The sequence below is a fragment of the Typopeltis vanoorti genome, chromosome 10 (genome assembly GCF_054136105.1).
Source record: "Typopeltis vanoorti isolate ZY-2024b chromosome 10, IOZ_Tvanoo_1.0, whole genome shotgun sequence".
Taxonomy (NCBI): Eukaryota; Metazoa; Arthropoda; class Arachnida; order Uropygi; family Thelyphonidae; genus Typopeltis; species Typopeltis vanoorti.
The window spans coordinates 11,424,945-11,446,299 of NC_143558.1; the positions used below are offsets into that span (position 1 = coordinate 11,424,945).

Genomic DNA, 21,355 nt, shown 5'->3' on the forward strand with positions numbered 1-21,355 from the left:
CATGCCTTTTGGTACCTTGCAAAAGTTTTTGGGCAAAATTTCTACTCATACCTAAAGATAAAGGTGACTTCTGGCATCTTTTTGCTCATCAAATCCTGCATAGAGCCAAGGCAAATTATCTCCAACCTGTGGGGCATTTCATCCTCTCCACTATGGCCTTCAACTAGTAGGAATCCAAAAAATCCTGAGCAACCTGGATACCAAAAATGACTTCTGGTCCTGATGGCATCCCATCTGCTGTTGTGCTCAAGAGAGGTACTCTTGAACTAAAACCTGTCTTTTATACTCATCTGGCATTCGCCCCACAGCATGAAAACAAGTCCACATATAGCCAGTTCCCTTGTGACTTTGTTATCTAAAGTAATGGAGAAGGTCATCAACAGTTAACTTTTTCAACACTTAAAAAACTTAACTAATCTTTGACCATCAATATGGATTCCATCAGTCAAGATCCACAGGACATCTCACATACATCAACCACCATTGGACACATACCATGAAAAGGTTTGGAGATATTTACACTGTTGCAACTTGACATTTGATAGGATTTGGCATCAGGCTTCTCAACAAATTGCCATCTTATGATATGTCTTCCACTCTTTATAATTGGATTGCTATTTTCTCTTGGAATCCAATTATAAAGAGTGGAAGGATCTCAGAGAAAACCTTCACTGCATTTTTTCCTGATATACTATTTTTCCTGATTCTTTTATAACGCCTCCATAGTGCAATTGGAAGAATGACGGTACATTGCACCCTATGATTGGAATAGGCCTAAGTTCGATTCTCGTCATGACGGGAGGAATCTTTATGTGGACTTTTTCAATCGAAGGTGAGTTAGCCAATCTCATACGGAGGTAGCAGGGTTTTTCTCCCAGAAACTCGGGTTTTTCATCCCACATGCAGACAAATTGGCCCTTCAGAACACACGCCATTTACAGACAAAAAATACTAGTTGCAGTGGTGGTGGGCGGTAGATGGCATTAATGGAGATGATTGGTAGTAGAGGGTCAGTGTAGGTGGAGACAGTTGTAAAGTAGGTGTCCTCCCGCAATGAGTCTTCGGACTCCTTGGAGGTGTCAAGAATAATAATAATAATAATACCTTCTCTCACTGACCTCAAATCTTATGCACAGTTTTGCTGATGATAGTACTTTACTCATAAGTTTTGTATTATTCAAATATCTCATGCTTCAAGATATCCTACTATCATTGTCCTAAGTACTGATCTCATACCATCCTTTGATGTGGTGATTACAACCTGTTAACCTTTAATTCTTCCAAAACATAATTTTTTGTCTTTCTTCTTTCAAAAAAAAAAAAAAAAAACTTATTTCTACTTCTCCCCACTTTTGGTAATGCTTAGCTTAACAGCCAAGACCACATCTTGCTCTCGACTGAGGCTTTCTACTACTGCTGTTTTCTTGGCATAACCACATCATTTCTGTAGCATTCTTGGCATGCTTTTCACTGAAGATATTACTTTTAATCTGCGTTTTTTTCTTCTTCTAATTTTTATCTGTTTAAAAATTATGGCTGGTGTTCAGAAGAGGACAGTTTGATTGATTGACTGTCTCCAGGCCAAGAGGAAATGCTGTTGCACTTGACATTTCCAAAGCATTTCATGGGATTTGGCATCAGGCTTCTCAGCTGGATTCACTGTCACAATGTAGAAACTTTCTCATACTCAGTCAGTGTGTATCTACATTGTGTCTCTTCTAGATATTTCCATGGGCACTATTCAACAGAACTGGCATCCATCATGTTTCTGTTAAACCTACAGGAACAAGTGTAACAACTGCTCAGCATCTTTTTTTTTTTTTTTTAAAGTTCAATTGCTGATCTCTGAATCTACTATTCCCTTCGTCTTTCATTCCATTTACCTCAGTTCTGCAGAATAGCTTTTCCCATAAAGTATTCCCTTAAGACTACAATCTTCACCTCTTCAAAAAAAAAAGCAATGGATTACTTATCTCTTTAGTTCTGCCCATGCACAGCATTTGATAGAAGCTTTGCAGCATCTTGTGTAGGAGTGATTTAAAAAAATCACACAGAAATGCTTTAGTAATGTCATATTTACTATTTCTTTATGTGACTTTCTGTATGAAATTGTATCATTACATCACTTGTCACTCAAGATGAAGAGAGGTAAACATGGATTTTATGCAAGATTAATTGTACATTTCCAGACTGTTTTTAGTCAAAAGCTTTATAACAGATCTTGTGCTGTCATTGGTCAGTATAATAACATTTATCAGTTTTATTTATTTACACAAAACTGAAATTAAATTCATAAGCAAAGAATCATTATTATATGGACCCAAGAGGCTCATAATAACCATTATTGCCACAACCTATCCTTAAACTCACTCAATAACAGAATAGTCGTGACAACCAATTCCACTCAGTGTACTCTCTCCAAGCAAAATATATACTCCTTTCACCCTTACCAACCTTACACAACTTCCATGGGACCGCTTGTTCTCTCCCATCTTCAGTAATATCTTGAAATATTTCTTTAGCATCTACTCTATAAAACCCCTTGAGCAGTTTATGTTTTTATCATATCCACTCTTTTCTGTCTGTCATATTTGTAACTTTGTAACCCACAAACCTTACTCTGTTCTCATATGGAGCAAATTCATAATCAAGTCATCATTTTGGTCACTTGCCTCTGAATCCTTCTCACCACTTTCACATCCCCAAGAAACTCAGGTCACCAGATGTGTCTTATGAAATTTTTATAAAGAGGGATAATATATTTCTTAACATCCATATTCTTGGTTTCATCCTTTATCCACATGTAAGCAAACTAAGTTTGCACATGAAGTAACTTCATGACTGGGCTACTTGTATATAGAGGCTAGTGACTTTGCATCAGTTGCCTTAGTTTCTCATAATGCAAGGTACGTGAATTCTCTTTCTACCATTACTCCTAAATCAAGCCTCATCAGTTTCTTGCCACTTCCATGTATGTAATACTCATTCTGTGTTGTTTTTATCCCAAAGTTCATGATTTTATACTGTGATGCACTGAATTGTTAGCTATCATCCTTTGATCAAACTCTAGTTTGTTTAGATATCCTGTAGGTTCTCTAGAGAAAATAAATTTAATCAGAATTTGCACCACTGACAGCCTTAACATGGCATTGGCTAATGGAATTAGATCTGAAGCTTTTGGCATGAAGATGGGATTGAAGCAAGAAGATGTCCTTTTACTCATCTTATTTAACTTAGCTTTAGAAAAGTACAAATTTGATACTGGAAATCTTTTTCTTAATCTTTATTCCATTTAATTTCTATTTCATTAATTCAGTTATTATTTTGTACATTATTATGTGAAATAAACAGGGAATTAAAGAATCATCTTGTCTATTCCCATTCCTTATTGGGATTTCTTGTGTATTTGTGTTTTTATACCTTATTACACATTAATTTTTTGTGTGTATATATCTTTGATAATTTTGATTATTTGCAGTGGTATCTTTTTTAATATTAGTACTTTCAGGACATCCTGTAATTTGATTCCATTAAAAACCTTTTCTAAATCAATGAAACAGATTAATATTGATTTGTTAAATTCTATTGCTTTTTCTGTTATTTGCTTTATAACAAATATAGCATCGAGTACATGATCTTCCTTTATGGAATCCTTGTTGTCCATCATTATAATTTAGCCTTGATTCTGATTCTTCTTTGACTATTCTTGTACATATTTTTAGGGTGGTAGTACACAAGTTTTGGGATTCAGATTTTGTTTGCATTTTAAATATTGGCATTGTAACATTCATTCTCCATTCATTAGGAATCTATCTTTTCTCAAAGATATATTTAATTAAATTACTCATGTTTTCAGCCATTTCTTTGCCACCATATTTTAGCATTTTATTATAAATTCCATCAGTGCCAGATGATTTCCTATATCTCAATTTTAAGATGACACTGATTCTATTAAATTATTATTTATTTCAATAACATCTGTGTGTTTCTGGCTGTGATATTTCTGACATTTTTATTTCTTCTTTGCCTTCATATAATTTCATAAAATAGTTTGCCCTTTCTATTATTCATATATTTGTGGACCATAAAAACTGCAGAATAAAAAAGAATAGAAACTGGAGAAATGAAATTTCTGTGATGGACAGCAGGCTGGGCTCTTTAGGTGGGGGAGGGGACATTTGAAATACTTAAAGAACTGAAAGAAGTGGATTGAACATATTGAAAGAATGAACAGTTCAAAACCACCCAGTTGGAGGATATAGAAGTCAAGGATGACCAAGAAAAAGATGAAATGAGACAGAAGGGACCACTGAGCCTAAATCCTAGAACGGATGATGATGATGATGATATATTTATGTATTCACAAATTTCTTTTCTTTGATTTCGAATCATTCTCCTTACTTATTTCTATGCACCTTAAGTTCATATTCCAGTTGTTTAGAACAGGGGTCGGTAACCTGCCGACCGCATGTGGCCCAAACGTGCATTATTGGCAGCCCATAAAAAATTGATCATACTTACATGACATGTGGCCCATATCTGGAATTATTTAAATAATACATTTTATAATATGAATAATAAATTAAAAATAATTTTATACCTATACTTTGTGATATCGGCGTGCAACTTGGCGAAGTCAGCGGTGTGAGTCATCATGAGTGGGGATAACAAAGGCAACTTCATCTGACGACATCCGAGATTTTGCTGCACTTTTGCAGTCGCATTCCATGGTCCTTTTTTAATATAATTCAATAATATCGACTATTATTTTCAGAGGATATATATTTGTTAAAAATAATTTCAAAAATAGGTTCAAGAAAACATAAAATTGCAGATGAAGGAAGACGGTTTAATGGTGAATGGAACAGCAAGTACTTCTTTATTGATGTACCTTTCTCAATGCTATAAAAGCATTGCTTATTAGCGTATGTTTATTAGCTGTAATTGAACAAATATGCCCAGAAAAGAAGACATTATTTCAAGATATTTGTTTATCTCCCAGGACTTGTACAAGGCGAGTAGAAGAAATCGGTTCCAATTTATTTGAGCAGCTTAAATTTAAAGCAAAATGATTTGACCTGTTACACTCTGGCAATTGATAAAAGTACTGACATAACGGACACTGCGCAGTAAATGATATTTATTCGGGGCATCGATAGTGACTTGAATGTTCACGAAGAATTGGCCAGTTTGTGTAGTTTAAAAGGTACTACAACCAGCAATGATTTGTTCATAAAAGTAAAAGAAACTATTGATTCTTTAGAATCGGACTGTCAAAAATTAAAAAGTGTGACAACTGATGGTGGAAGAAATATGTGTGGCTCTAACACCGGTGTAGTAGGTCGAATTACAGAATTTAGGTTACGATAATCCAACGGTATTCCATTGCATAATTCATCAGGAAGCACTTTGTCGCAAAATTTTATCATTAATGAAAGACATTATGGACATGATATCAACTGTAAATTACATCCGACGCAACGGTCTGAAACACCACCAATTTCAAGAATTCTTGATAGAAATAGAATTGGAGTATAAGGATGTTATCTACTACTCAGCTGTTAGATAGTTAAGTAGAGTTGCTGTGCTAAAAATATTTTTTAATTTATATGAAGAAATAGATATTTTCATGATGGCACACGAAAATACTGTCCCACAACTATCGAACAAAAATGGATTATGTGTCTTGCATTTATGGTAGATATTACAACATACCTTAATGAACTTAATTTGAACCTGCAGGGCCAAGATAAATTGCTAGCATAACTGTTTTCTGACATAAAAGCTTTTGAAGGAAAACTATGTCTGTTGAAGAAACATATGATCAAAGAAAATGTACATCATTATATATGTTGCAAATCTGCATCTACATTTGGATGCCAAACACAAAAGGAAACTTTTGTTGGTATTATTGAAGGTTTACAAATTTGGAATTTTCAACAAGATTTGTGGATTTTCATAAAAATAGCATCGAAATGTGATTATTTTTGAACCCTTTTTAATGTCGACATTGATGCCGTACCAAACCAACTACAGATGGAAGTTTTGGAATTACAACACAATGAAACATTGAAGAACACATTTCGTTAGAAAATATTCAAAAATTTTAGCTATGCTTATCAAAAAAATTTGAAGGATTAATCAATTTCACAAAGAAAATGATAGTCGCATTTGGAAGACATTATTGACATCGTTTGCAAACAAGCATTTTATGACATGAGTTTTAGAAAAAAATAATTTTTTTCTCAACTGACTGATGAACATTTGCATGCTTCGATTCGAATTTGCACCTCAGATTATAAAGTGGATATAGATAATTTGGCTAAGGGAAAACAATCACAAAAGGCACATTCAGCAGGGAGACACATATTGTGATGCATAAACTATATTACTTTGTTTTTACATGATAATAATTTTTCATTGAGTTTCATTTTCATACTTGTTTCATATCTCGTACTTTAAATATTTCTGTGTTTTTTAAGATTGATATAATAAAAATTGATAACGTAAGTATTTTTTCACTCACTGTTTTCTCATAATAAACGCTTGCGGCCCGATTATTAAAAATAAAAGTTGAATGTGGCGAGTCTGTAAAGGTTGCCGACCCATGGTTTAGAATAACCTGCCCAATATTTTTACTTTATGAATCTTATTTTGTTATTTATTCCATTTCTTATTCTATTCTATTCATTTTATGAGCCTCTGTGGTTCAGTCAGTATAGACAAAGCCATTTGGTTTGAAAGACCTGGTTTCGATTCCCATCTATGATGCGAGGAAGGTGAGTTAGCCAGTCTCATACGGAGGTAGAGGGTTTTTCCACCCAGAAACTTGGATTTTTCATCCCTCAGCACAGGCAAACTGGCCCCATGAACACACAAGCAGATTACAGTCATGAATACTTACGACAATATATGGAAGAGGTAAAGTCCTCACCACATGTCGTTACGCCTGTAGTTAACCACGAGTCACATCATGATAGTCAGCCTCCTAGATAGGAGACGACACATGAATGGGAATTCTTTTATATTCTTCATATATGGCTATATTAGTTTTATTGTATAAATGTGTATTAAATTCATTTTTTATGGTTTCTGACAGTGCATTTATTTCTTCAGTCCATCTTGTTGTGTATTTTCCAGTTTGTTTTTGTCCCATTGCATCATATGCTGTTTGATCAATGCTCATTTTGAATTTTTCCCAATGAGAATCTATTTCTTCTTCATTACTGATAATATTTTTTTGAAACTGCTGCTCTGTTAATCAATTTTGGTAAAGTATTCTTATACTGTCTTTTTGTAACACTTCAACCTTAAATTTATTTCCTTGTACTAGAAGGCCTCATTTTATATTTCCTCTATTTACAAAGATTTAAATTAACAAACATTTCAAAATCAACAGCAGAAACAAAACAAAAGACAGAAACATGAACACAGCATATTGGAAGCATTTGCGATTGTCTTTGAAACAAAAGACAATCGCAAATGCTTCCAATACGCTGTGTTTATGTTTTTACAGTCCTTACATAGAACATTGTTTCATGTTCTATGGCATTGTGGGTAGAGATTACAAAATAGTTTGTGTACATTTTGGTTCACTGTGAACCACACTGTAAGGACTGCTAAAATAGTAAAGGTTTTACTAATATTAGTATTTAAACAATAAGTTAAAAACGCCATCTAAACATAGAGCCAATCTGATGTCTTCTTCAGCCTAAAAAAAATCAGAAAATCAATTACAATTGAGATTAAAATAGAAGTGATTCGCCACATTAAATCAGGTGAGTGTCATTCGTTTGCGTGTAAAGCATTAGCTTTGACAGCTTCTACAATTTCAACAATAGAATCCAATGCAGACATGATAACCATATTACAACCTGTTGGCAGAGAGGAGGAAAAAGTTCAACAGACATCCTTGTTGAAGTTCTTAACCAAAAAGGACAAGGAGCCTGTTGATCCAGGTGACCTTCAACCAGGCTCATGTCATTAAGGATTATCCATTATAGCATTATATATACATTTTTTACTTTAATTTATAACTTATTGTCTGCTATTTATAAACATTATTTATGTCAAATAATTATAAAATAACTAAAGTAAAAAATTAACTTATAGAGGTCAGTTTTCTTACTGAAGAAACTAATCTCATTTAAATACATTATAATTTACCTTAATTTATGAACAATTCTCTTTATGAACTTTTGTAAAATGAGGCCTTCCTGTATTTCTTTATTTTACTTTTTTACTTTATTTATAGTTTCTTAGAATCTAAATTTTCCCACCAATAGTCCATGATCACCTCCAATGTCTGCAGATGTTAGAACTCATATCCAATATTCAAATGGCTTTACTGTTCTATCTGTTATTATATAATTTATGGTAGACATTTGTCCTCTGTTATTTATCCATTTATTTTGTGTTGACTCTCATGATTAAAAAATATTTATTCTAAATTCACTATCTGTACAAAACTGAAACAATCTTATTCCATTTGAGTTTTGAGCTATTTCTTAAAGTTTTTGACATGTGCCTGTATTATGCTGTTTCCAATCCTTGCATTTAAGTCTCCTGTCAGTATTATTAATTCAACTGATGATATTTTTTTTAGTTTTCTGGCATTTCTTAGAATTCTTCGATTTTTGTTTTCAGTTTTCCTTCTTCAGAGCTATAGGCACTGATTATATTTAGAATTTTATTTTGCAAATTTATTATTTTTATTCTCTGTTTCTCATTCTTTTATTTCATTTTGAAAATCCTCATGTATTATGATTCTCACGCCTGCTTTAGCTCATTCTTGTTTCTCTACTCCACTAAAAAAAATGTGATAGTTACTTAATTTATGCATTCCTTTACCTTTCTTTTTTGATAATCAAGCTATTTTTATGTTTTGCATATCTAGTTCTTCAGTTAATTCTTCTAGTTTCATTTAAAGGAATGAATGTTCCAACTCCCAATTCTTAGTGTGTTTCATTAGTGATACAGGATAGGTGTTAATTCAGATCATAAACTCTTATTACAACTTGAGGGATACCATCTGGATCAGAGGACTTGTTATTATCAATGCTATTGAGTATATTTTCTGATGTCTTTATGTCAAAAGATCAGAAGAGATATACTGAAAGTTGTTTGTGGAATAGTAGGAGCAGATTTAGTCTTGGACATCTAAACATGAGTTGGAAGAGAAGACTGATGGCAACGTCTCCTAAAGATAAGGTGCCATTGTCCCATCAGGATAAGAGAGAAATTTTTCCAACAACCATAGCAAGTGACCTGAAGTCTAGACTGCCATTTAAGTAGAAGGCAAGCTTATTTCATTTCAAGTCAGCTTTAGATTTGATGATCAGGTTCTAATAATCTGAATGATAGGCTGTGAGCCATTGAGTGCGTGATTCATTTTTATCTTGGACTGCTTTAACATATTGGAAGGTTCAGATAAGGTTTGGGGATTTTTAGTGGAGTAGAGAATAAAGGCACTCATCACAGCAAGTATAATTTCAGTTATTAGATCAGAATAAGCTTGGACTAGGAAAGCAAAAGTAATAATCAGACCATGGAAAAGAGTCATAGAAAGTCATTTCGATGAGCATCATTATGGTGTAATAGGATACAAATACAAGGGGTGAATTTAAATTTAAAGGAATGAATGTTCCAACTCCCTATTCTTGGTGTGTTTCATTAGCGATACAGGATAGGTGTTAATTCAGATCATAAACTCTTGTTACAACTTGAGGGATACCATCTAGATCAGATGACTTGTTATAATCAAGGCTATTGAGCATATTTTCTGATGATAAATTTGAAAACCATTAAGAAAAGGAAAACCACCTACCTTGGTCATATACTAAGGCATGAATCACTACAAAAAGTACTTCTAGAAGGAATGATACAATGAAAAAGAAGAAGAGGAAGACAAAGAACAGATTGGATAGGAAATATTAAGAACCGGACCTTTTTGTCCTATGAAGAATGTTAAAGAGAAACACTAAATCTTGCATGGTGGATGCTCATGGTAGTCATCCTCCTTGAAGGAGATGACATCTGACAAGACAAGAGGATACAAGGCTGAGATTGGATTACTCTTTTGAATTACTCTCTATAGAGTATTTCAAAAAAATTTATCTATACAAATATGCAATTAATGTCTCAGTACAAATTTTGCAGCAGTGTTTCATGTTCAAAATGTCCATAAAATGCTTTGAAGATGCTCGTACGACAGTTCTGTGATCTCACAAGTATCATGGATAGTTCAGCTATGATCTTCAAGGATAACCTCATGCACTTTCGAAATTTTTCCTTGCGTGTTGTACTTGTTGACTATCATCCAGAAGGCTCATCGTCATCGACAGATGTTCATCCGCCCTTGAAGCATTTGTACCACTAAAAGTTTTGCTTTACCTCATAGCATTATCACCAAATGCTTGCTTTGGTGGGTTTTTGCTCCAGTTTTTTGGAGGTTGAAGCCAAATTTGATACACATTCTTTGCTCCTTAAAGTCTGTCATTGCAGTTGAAGAAGAAAACGATCACCGAATACAGCTTTACAAAAATGCATGTAACCCAAGAACACAGCCTCTCGGCTTGCCAGTTGGATATACTGATTTACAAAAGGTACTGCTCACTCCATATAGCAGAGGAAGGCCATATTACAAGTGTTTCAAATTCTCCAAACTTTAGCACCTCGTATTTAACAAAAAAAAAAAAAAAAGAGAGAATAAAAGGGCCATGAATGCTCAATCCAGGTTATACAGTTCATGAAGTACACTGCCATTACACTTTTTGAAACATTTACATAATAAACAAGTTTCAAAATTTCTTAAAAAAAAAAAAAAAACTCAGTAAAAGTGTCAAGGAGGAATAATGATTAACATAAATTTTGAAAATAAAACACTATTATTAATTTCTTTTGCAGTAAAAATATTCAAAAAAAGAAATCATTATAAAAGCACACTTAAGTTGTTCTCTCTATCTTTATGAACTGTTATCAGGGAATAATTTTCATAAATTGGCATATTTGAAGAAAAAGTTGGGCACCCCAGGCTAAATCTCAGTAATATTTAGCTGAGAGATAGAAGCAGTTGTCACAAATAAATAGAGCTGAAAAAGTTATTTCCAGTGTAATAGTTCATAATTTCATTATCAATTGTATAATGAAATAAAAACAAACTAGAAGAAGGCTTAATAAAACTATGCTTTAAATAGAATTTTGATGGTGTTTTTCTATTCAGACATCGAATATAAAGAACACTGGATACATCAATATTTTTAAGCGATAGTATTAAAATGCTTTCAGGCTACATTAAAAAAATATATATATAGAAAAAATATGAAAAACATTCTAAATCTTTTTTAAAAATATATAAATTTTAAAAATCTATAATCATTAAAATTAAAATAATTAAAATGTATAATAATTATTATATATTATAATAATTATTAAATATATATAATTATTATAAAACTATAATAATTAAAAATCTATAATCAGTGTGTCTCAGGGAGGATGATAGCAGGGGGTGGCCTCTTGTGGGAATGGATACTGGGGAGAAGGGAGACGACATCAGGTAACAATGAGCCCAGTGGAGTCTAGAGGGGATAATGCTGGGTATAGAAACAATGGCATTTATATGCTTTATACTAATGCCAGGAGTACCCAGAATAAGGGAGAGGAATTGGTGGTGCAGATAGCATCAGCCTGGCCAAAAATTATTGGGATCACTGAGACGTGGTTGACAGAAGAGGATATAATAACAGGAATAGAAGTCGCTGGGTACAGCATTTTTCGGCAGGATAGGAGGGGAAAGCGTGGTGGTGGGGTACTGCTTATGATAAGTGACGACCTATGTCCTCTAAGAGGGGAGGCTTTGGAAGGCAGTGAGACAAATGATTTTGAGAGCATATGGTGTGAGGTAGAGGTGGGCAAGATAGGATATTTAGTGGGGTGTTGCTACAGACCCAGGAGCACAGAGAATGGGGACCAGGAGATGTTCAGACTGTTTAGTTTGGCAAGTAACAAGAAGAATGATTGTTATGGGAGATTTTAACTACAGTAGTATAAATTGGAGAGAAGAAGATGCATGTAGCAATAGGGGAATAGAATTTCTAGAATTCTTGAGGGACAGATGTCTTAGGCAACATGTAATAGAGGGAACAGGAGGTTCAAGAGTTTTGGATTTGGTTATAGCATCAGAAGAGTTGATAATAACTGAGATGACATCTCTCCCACCAGTTGGAGAGAGTGACCATATGGTTTTGACTTGGAAAATGATGCAGGAGTATCAAAGAGACGGGAACTTATGTGGAATTATAAAGCAGGTGATTATAATAGTCTTAGACGTCAACTTCGGAAAGTTTCATGGAGGGAGGAATTGGAAGGCCAGGATATCATTAGTGCGTGGGAAATTGTGAAAGAATATTTGTTAACAGCAATGGTAAGTTGTATACCACGAGTGAAGAAGAGGACACAATTTGGAGTAAAGTGGATGACAAACAATATTAAACAGGAATTGCATGCAAAAAAGAGGCTATGGAAGAGATATAAGGAGACAGGTGAAGAGAAGATGCATGAAGAATATAAGACACAGGCCAGAAGAGTGACTAGCATGGTAAGGAAAGCGAAACTGGAATATGAGAGGAGATTGGCCCTAAGATTCAAAGAAAATCCTAGGGAATTTTTTAGCCTATGTGGCCAGTAAGAGGAGAAATGACTGTGGAAGAATGATATTGTGGGAAAAAAATGGGAATATAGTGACTGATGCAGAGGACATAGTGGAATTGTTCAATGAACACTTTATTGGAGTATTTCATCCTAGAGGAGTCAGTTTTAATGCTAGAGGGATAGGGTAGGTTCAAGGTTTAGAGGTACAGGAGGAGAGTGTGTTTCAGATACTGAGTACTCTGGATGTCAGTAAAGCTTTGGGACTGGATGCAGGAGTTTTTTTTTTTTTTGAGAGAATGTCCTAGGGAACTGACAGTGCCTTTAACCTGGCTTTTCAATGAAAGTCTGGCTGCGGGAAAGGTGCCCAGGGAATGGAAGAAAGGTAAGATAATGCCATTGCATAATGGTGGTAACAGACTGGAAGTGTCTAATTATAGGCCAGTCTGTGTGTCATCAGTAGTTGTTAAGATCTTGGAGAAGGTAGTGAGGGACCGTATACAGCATTTGGCAGATGAGGGTAATGTTATCTGTGAGAGTCAACATGGATTTTTGAAGGGGCACTCTTGTTTTAGCAATATGCTAGCCTTTTATAATAAAGTTACAAGAACATTAGATGAGGAAAAGGCATATACTGCAATTTTCTTAGACTTAGCAAAGACATTTGACAGGGTGCCACATGATAAGCTGATATTTAAGTTGCAGCACATGGGTCTGAATGTTAGATTGGTCAACTGGATTCAGGATTGGCTGTCTGATAGGTATCAGAGAGTTGTGTATTGTGGAGTAGTTTCAAGGAGGCAGAGGGTTACAAGTGGGGTCCCACAGGACTCAGTACTAGGACCTATATTGTTTAACCTTTATATCAGTGACATTGCAAGGGGATATTCAGTTGTTTGCGGATGATGCGAAGCTGGGAAGGATTATTAGTAATAGTGCAGATGTGGTAGCCCTGCAAGAGGATTTGAATAAGCTAGATAGATGGGCAAATGAATGGGGGTGTCAGTATAATGCAGCAAAATGTAAGGTCTTGAAGTTTAGGAAACATCGATGGGATGCTGCATACTCTATTGGAGGAGTTATACTGGAGGAACTAGGGGGAGACAAGAGATCTGGGGTTGATGATTGATAGAAACCTGAAATTTAGGGGACATATTGCAAAGGTGGTGAAGGTAACAGAGAGGATTGCTGCAATTATGAGAAGGACACTGACCTGCAGAGATAAAAGGGTTATAATTCCATTGTATAAGACTCTGATCAGAGCACACTTAGACTATTGTTCTCAGATCTGGTCCCCAGGATATGAAGGGGATAAATTAACTGTGGAAAGGGTACAAAGACGGATGACAAAGATAGTTTCAGGACTGTACATTGGTTATGAGGATCGGCTGAGGGAATGTGGACTGCAGAGCTTGGTGGATAGAAGAAGGAGAGGTGATATGATTGAGACTTTTAAACTGTTGAGAGGTGGTTACAGGATTGACACTGGGTAGTTCTTTTGCTTGGTTGAACAGCAGGAAGGAGTGATGACAAGAGGCCATCCCTGGAAGTTACAAAAGGAAACTGTGAGCAAGAGGGTGAGGAGTGGTTTCTTTGCATGGAGGGTGGTTGAATCATGGAATGCATTGCCTGATGGAGTGGTGAGAGTGAGAACGGTCAATGAGTCTAACGAGTGGTATGATAGACTTTGTGTTTTTTAGGGGGGGGACCTCCCCTCGATTAGTCTTGACAGACTTTATGTTCTTAGGCAGGACCTCCCACGATGAGTCTTTTGACTCCATGGAGGCCTGAATAATAATAATAATAATTAATTAGAGTTGCTATTTAACATTTCTTCAATACAGATTTCCGGCATAACATCACAGTACAGCAAAGTCCTACCATTCGTTCAGATATAAAAGGTGTAAGAATATCCACTAGTCCAGATAGCCCTCCTGCTTCACCTAATCTACCTCGGTTACGTGCCTATGCCTGTAAGTTAATTGATTTTTTATGGTTTGGTATATTACAGTGATGACAACTGATGTTAATATTATAGTAACAATTTGTCAATTAAAAATGAATTCTTGATTATATTCACAGCATTGTGCATTACATTTTTAATTAAATGCAAAATCGGTCATTCAGGATATCTTTCCACCTAAACTTAAAAAAAAAAAAAAAAAAAAAAAAAAAAAAAAAAAAAAAAAAAAATGTGCTGTTGGAACTGTTGTTTAGTTGAAACTAGGTATAAGTGATCAAAAGTTTTGTGACCTGATATAGAAATAATTTTAACATTATCATTCAGGAATATTTAAATTTGGCACTCCACAAAGATATGAGGGAAAGAGGAACTAATTTATTAAAAACGATATTCCGTGGAATGGCAAATTTGAAATTTATGTAAAGTGAACATTTTTTCAGGAGAGGAGTAATGCTCTCAGCAGAAGACAGGGTAGAGGTTGAATTGACTGTAAGTAGGATATATTCATATGCTAGGATAGGCTGCAGGTAAATATTTGCAAACTATCTGATTTTGTCTGAAAATTTTGAAATTATCAAAGTCAGGGAGATCCGTCCTGTTTATTTTGCAAGCAACGAGATGAAACTATTTCAATTTTGATAGCCCAGTTTGTTGTTTCACAATTTTTTTAGTAATCATTTTTTGTATCTCTTTAGAATGAATGTTTTGTTTAGGTCATTAGGTGAGGAGAAAGTTTTTGTTTTCCTTCAAAAAATTGTTTGAACAAAAGGAAAGAAATGAATTTTCTCCTGCTAGATTCCATCACTGATATCATTGGTCAAGTGCATTGTTTCCCAAAGTGCAGTATGCATATCCCTGAAAGTACGTGAAAGGACTTGAGGGGATACAGGGTACTTTTTTTAAAAAGTTTTTATTTTTTACATTTATATTTTTATTGCATTATTGTCTCAGATGAGTGCAAGTCTATTCTATAATTAATATTTCAGTTACTTAAATATCTAAATCTATCGACTAACTTCAGTCGGGCCTGTTCATCAGCTTGATTGCATTCCAACCTCATAGTTTTAAATATTTGCATTAATAGTTTAAATGCAAATAGTTCAAACCATGTGGTGGGAACTTGATGTGAATCCCATCTACAGCTAGATGGGATCCACATCCAGATTTTACCAAACATTATTTCTTTCCAATAGTTTCATTTGCCTCTTTAAACTTTTTTTTCTATTATTCAGAATTTAAATTTTGTAAGTTTTTTTCAGCTGTGTATATATATTGATGGACCCATGTTTCACTCAGGATTTCTCCATGAGTGCAGGTCACAAAGATGCCTCCAACGATCTCGATCTTGAGCCTCTCTCTTCCATGTTATACCCATAGATTTTACTAGTGGATCTTCCCATCTTGTAGGTGGTCTTCCTAGTTTTCTCTTTATTCTTGGTTGCCAGTTGAGTATTCTATATGTCCATCTATTATTGTTGAGTCTGGCTATGTGACCTTCCCATCTCATCTTGCTTTCATATACTGCAGTTACCACATCTTTATGCCTGATCTCTTTCTTAATTCCATGTTTCTAACATGTTCCATTCTGCTGATGTTACAAATCCTGCATTCTATTCCACGCTGAATTATTCTGAGAGTCTCTTCTTTTTTCCTTGTCTTGTTCCATGTTTCTGATCCATATGTGAGTGATGGTAGAATATCACTATTAAATAGTTTTGCCTTCGGAGAGATGTCAAGATTTGGATCAGTAAGTGTTTCTTTTAGTCTGTTGAATGATAGCCATGCAGCTTTCTTTCTTTTTGCTAGTTCTTCAGATAAATCGTTATTCATTTTTATTGTTTGTTCTAAGTACTTGTATGAGTCAACTTGTTCTATAGGGATGTTATCAATACATAGGTGACTGTCACTTGTGTAGATGTTTTTGATCCATTTTGTTTTTTCTAGATTCATTTCTAAGCCTATCTTACTGCTGTTTGTGTATACTTTTTCACTCATTTCTTCTAGGTCTTTTGGGTTGTGGGATATCAGTACTAGGTCATCGGCAAACATAAGAATTTGTAGCTTTTCATCATCTATGCTTATTTCTCCGTTTAGGTCTATTTTTTTCAGAATGTATTCTAAAGTGCTGGTAAATAGATTTAGGGAGATCACATCGTCTTGGCAGACCCCTCTCTTTATATCTATATTTATAGGTTGATCAAATAGGATTATTTGTGTGGTCTGATTTTTGTTAATTTCTTTTATCATGTGGATATAAGTAGGGTCCACATTTATTTCCAGTAAGGCACTGATGACTGCATTGTGTTCTATGGTATCAAATTGCTTTTTTAAAATCAATAAAGAGGAAACATAGAGGGATTCGATATTCTCTGCATATTTCTGTTAGTTGTGAAATGACCTGGATATGATCTATTGTGGAGAAGCTTCTGAATCCTGCCTGCTCTCTGCTAGAGTTGTCTTCTAGAGTGTTTTGGATTCTGTTCATGATCTTATATATGTGAGAGAGTAGACAGCTTGGACGATAGTTTTTTATGTCTTCCTTGTTCCCTTTTTTGAATAGAAGTATGGTTTTTGAGGTTTTTCATTCCTCTGGAATCTTTCTTTCTTTGAAGTACCACGTGAATCTGGCAGCCAAGGCTTTGAAAATAATTGGTCCACCTTGTTGGATTTCTTCAGCCTTAACATGATCAAGTCCTGAGGCTTTACCTTTACTCATTTTCTTAAGGGCATGTTCTATTTCTTCTGGAAGTACATCTGGTATATTGCTTGGTTTTTGAATGACAGGTTCTGAAACTTGGCACTTAGTTGCATAGAGATCATTATAAAAATTCTGCACAATTTCTTCAATCCTTTTTCTATTAGTATGTTTTTCTCCATTTTGATCCTGTAAAGCAGATGGAATTGACTGTTTAAAATTTAAGTCTTTCTCTATTTTTTCAGGCTGGTTTTTGCCTGCACTGCTTCTCTTAATTTTTGTATCCTGAAAGCTTTGTAGTCTTCTGGAATTCTTTTCCTTAGTAACTTACAGTTAATTTTGTATTCTAGAAAACTTTCTTCAGATTTCTTCAGTTCTTTTCTCTTTTTCAGTAGTTCTATAGTTTGAGGTGAGAGTCGTTCTCTTTTCTTTTGTTTCACCGGAATTTCTGATTTTTTTCTTGCACTCATTGAATTTATTAATAAAGTCAATATAGTCATCATTTATATAACAGTTTTTTTTCTATTTCTTTCCCCTAGGCCATGTGGTCCTATAAACCTTTCATCTTCTTTTCCACATCCTATTTTGGCATTAAAGTCACCACCAACGAATGTGTATGTTGACTTGTAATTTAATGCCTGTTCAAGATTCATGTAAAAATTTTGTTTCTTGATTATCAGCTACAGATGTTGGAGCATGGCAGGATATTAATTTTATTGTTATATTGTTCTCTATTCGAATTACGAGTACACCTACTCTTTCAGATATGATGTTACAAGAAAGGATCGACTTGGTAAGCTTAAATTTAACAATGAAGCCCACTCCGCCTTGCTTGCCATTGTTTGAGCATGCTCCGAGGAATATCTGTGAGCCATTGTACCATCTTGCTGTCAGTTCTTTCAATCTTTTTGTTTCATTCACTAGCAGGATATCCAAGTTGATATTGGTTAGTTCTTTGATTAATAAATCTATTCTGTAGTCTCTTGCAAAAGTTCGAGTATTGAGGATGCCGATTGCCATTTTCATAGATTTAAGAGGCGGCCTGTTTTCATCTGCGAGATTGTTAGCACCCCTGGCCACACTCAGTGCCTTACCGCTGCTGTAGAAAGGTGAGTGTGGGCCGTGCAGAACTCGGGGCCGTTTTTGTTGTTGTGGTCGCATATACACTTCTCTTGACCAGGGTTCTGAAGTGTTTGCCAGAGCTCTGTTAGTGATGTTGGGTCCAGATCCGATAGTGGTTAGGATTCTCAACACCCCAGGGTGTACCACAGGGAGGTAGAGTTGGACTTTGCACCCCTAATCTCTCAAATAGTTCAAACCATGTGGTGGGAACTTGATGTGAATCCCATCTACAGCTAGATGGGATTGACATCCAGATTTTACCAAACTAACTTCTTTCCAACAGTTTCATTTGCCTCTTTAAACGTTTTTTTCTATTATTCAAAATTTAAATTTTATAAGTTTTTTTCAGCTGTGTATATATTGGATGCATATAACTAAAAATGCATTTAATAATTAATTTGTATTTTTTTTTTTTTTTTTTTTTTTGTAATTTATCATCATCATAATCAAATTCCTGACATGCACCTTCAGGGGGTGTACAGGATCTTATGATAGTACTACATGAAAAGTTACATCTTTACTAACTTTCTATCAAGAGTTTTCCTCCAGATTAGCCTGTTATCTGTCAACATCCCAATATTATCAGATCTGATATTTCTAACAATAGAATAAAATAACAGAAAATAACAATAGAATAAAAAAAAATTACAAGATGAAACAGCATACAACAAAATATATAAAGATAAATAATGAATAATTAATAGCCAAAATATATATATACATGCACACATACATACCAAGAAGAAATTTTTTTAAAAAAATTGCACAATTGAAGAAATAACGTGAAGGATAACAGGAAAAACTTAACATCATCATTATAGAAAGTGCACATATGATTGCAAAATATAAAAAGGCTAAAATTAAAACTTCTCAGTAAAACAAATCTCTTGGAGAAAAGATGACATCTAATTGGAGAACAGTGTAACTTACAGAAATAAATAAAATAATCAGAAATAAATATTAAAGAAGAGAAAATAAAAGGATACAAGAAACAATAGATAAAAAAAATATGAAACTACTATGAAACACTCTCTCAGAGGGGAAAAAAAGAAATAATATAATATACTTATATTAAAGAAATAATAATATTACATAAGATGAAAATGGACAAGATATCAAAGATAAAAAAAGGCATAGTAGAAAGGGCTGTTTTTTGGAATTGTATAATACCATAAGCACTGTTGAAAACACTATTACAAGGAAGTCAGAAGAACAGAAAGAAGAAAATATCCCAGAAGTATAAAATTTTGAAAGATATGAAAATAATAGTAATAATAAAGATATGAAAAAAAAATAATAATAAAAATAAGTCCGTGCAGTTAGCCTAGTGGCTGTTCACTTCGCAACCATATGCCTGGGAAAGGAGTGTCCTAGGTTCAATTCCCGTCAGTGACGTGAGGAGCTGAAGGATCTTCCTCAGCCATAGCCAAGTTAGCCAGTCTTGGGTGTGGACAGTAGGGTTTTTCATCCAGCAAAGCAGATAAATCGGCCTTGAGAACTCAACACTATGGACATGGGATACACTGGGGCGTAGGGCTGCCCACCTTATCCTGTGAATGGTTTGAGGTCCTTTGATTAATAAACCCTCGACACCGCAAGGTAAAGGAGGGTAAAAGGAAGATGAGATGAAAATAATAAAATACAAGGAGAAAATTTAATTACAATAGAAATGATGAAAGTAATCGGAGAAATATTAACAGAAGAACTAAAAAACTCTATTTAATAAATGCCTAAAAGAGAAAAAGATAGAAAATTATAGACCTATATGCTTGCTGTCACAAGTATATAAACTGTTTATAAAAATAATAATAGAGTTGCTAGATTATTGGATGAAACTTAGCCTAATGAGCAAGCTGGATTCAGAAAGAGTTTGGTACAATCGACCATCTACAGATATTGAATCATCTAAAAGAAAAATCTACAGATATTGAATCAACTAAAAGAAAAATGCAGAGAATACAACTTACTGTTGTACTTAGATTTTATAGATTATAAAAAAGCCTTTGATTCAGTTGTAAAAAACAAGCAATCCTAATGGCATTGAAGAAACATTGAGTAAGCCAAAATTATACAGCTAATCAACAGCTCATTCCAAATAAATAAGGTGATACTATTTTGTCCAAATAATTTCTTGAGTTCCCTCCATCACCAACTGTCTCATACAGTTGGTGATGGAGGGAACTTGTGGTCAAAATACAGGGCTATTCAAAATGAAGGAGCAGATCAGCAAATATATGCCCCTCCTGTAATACGACACACATCAAAACTATTGTCCATTTCTTGCCAGACTCTATAACTGGTTGACAGTTACTGAATTCACTGCTGCTACAATTCGATGCCAGAGTTCTTGCAGTATGATCGGTAGGGGTGGCATGTAAATGGTATCTTTAACAAATCCCCAAAGATAAAAATCGCAAGGGGGTTGGTTAATCTGGTGACCTGGGTATCCACTTGTACAGCATAAGATCATCTATCCCATTTGGACCCATCCAGCAGTTAGGAAGAATTGTATTGAGATAATTATGGAAATTACAGTGAAAGTGAGACAGCACCACATTTTGCATAAAAATTAAGTTAGCAGAGTCACCTTCAAGTCAAGGAAACAACCAGATTTGCAACATATCGAGGTATGACATTCCAGTTACTGTTGCATTGACAAAGAAAAAAGAGCTCATGAATTTTCCTGCGACATGAAAGAAACTCACCAAAACTTTCACTTTTGGTGAGTTTCTTTCATGTTCAATGTTTGCAAGTGGATGTTTTTCCCCCAGTATTCTCACATTATGACAATTCACTTCACCACTTAAGCAAAAAGTTGATTCATCAGAAAAAATGTGTCGTACTGCAAAAGCATCATCCTCCATTTCATCCAACATTTTTACGCAAACGTCTAGCCTTTTTTCTTTGTTCCCAGGGTGTAGTGCCTA

The 21,355-nt window shown here is 34.5% G+C and overlaps 1 protein-coding gene across 2 annotated transcripts in view; it reads left to right on the forward strand.

Moving 5' to 3' along the window:
- LOC150102171 (mitogen-activated protein kinase kinase kinase 10-like) overlaps nucleotides 1–21,355 on the forward strand; it is a 243,463-nt gene that overhangs the window by 145,158 nt on the left and 76,950 nt on the right. The window contains exon 6 of one of the 2 annotated variants that reach the window (XM_090399802.1): nucleotides 14,493–14,621. The exons of the other annotated variant lie outside the window; for it this stretch is intronic. Within the exon in view, the coding sequence (XP_090255928.1) occupies nucleotides 14,493–14,621 (129 nt within the window). The remainder of the gene's footprint in view (nucleotides 1–14,492; nucleotides 14,622–21,355) is intronic. 2 annotated transcript variants of the gene reach the window in all.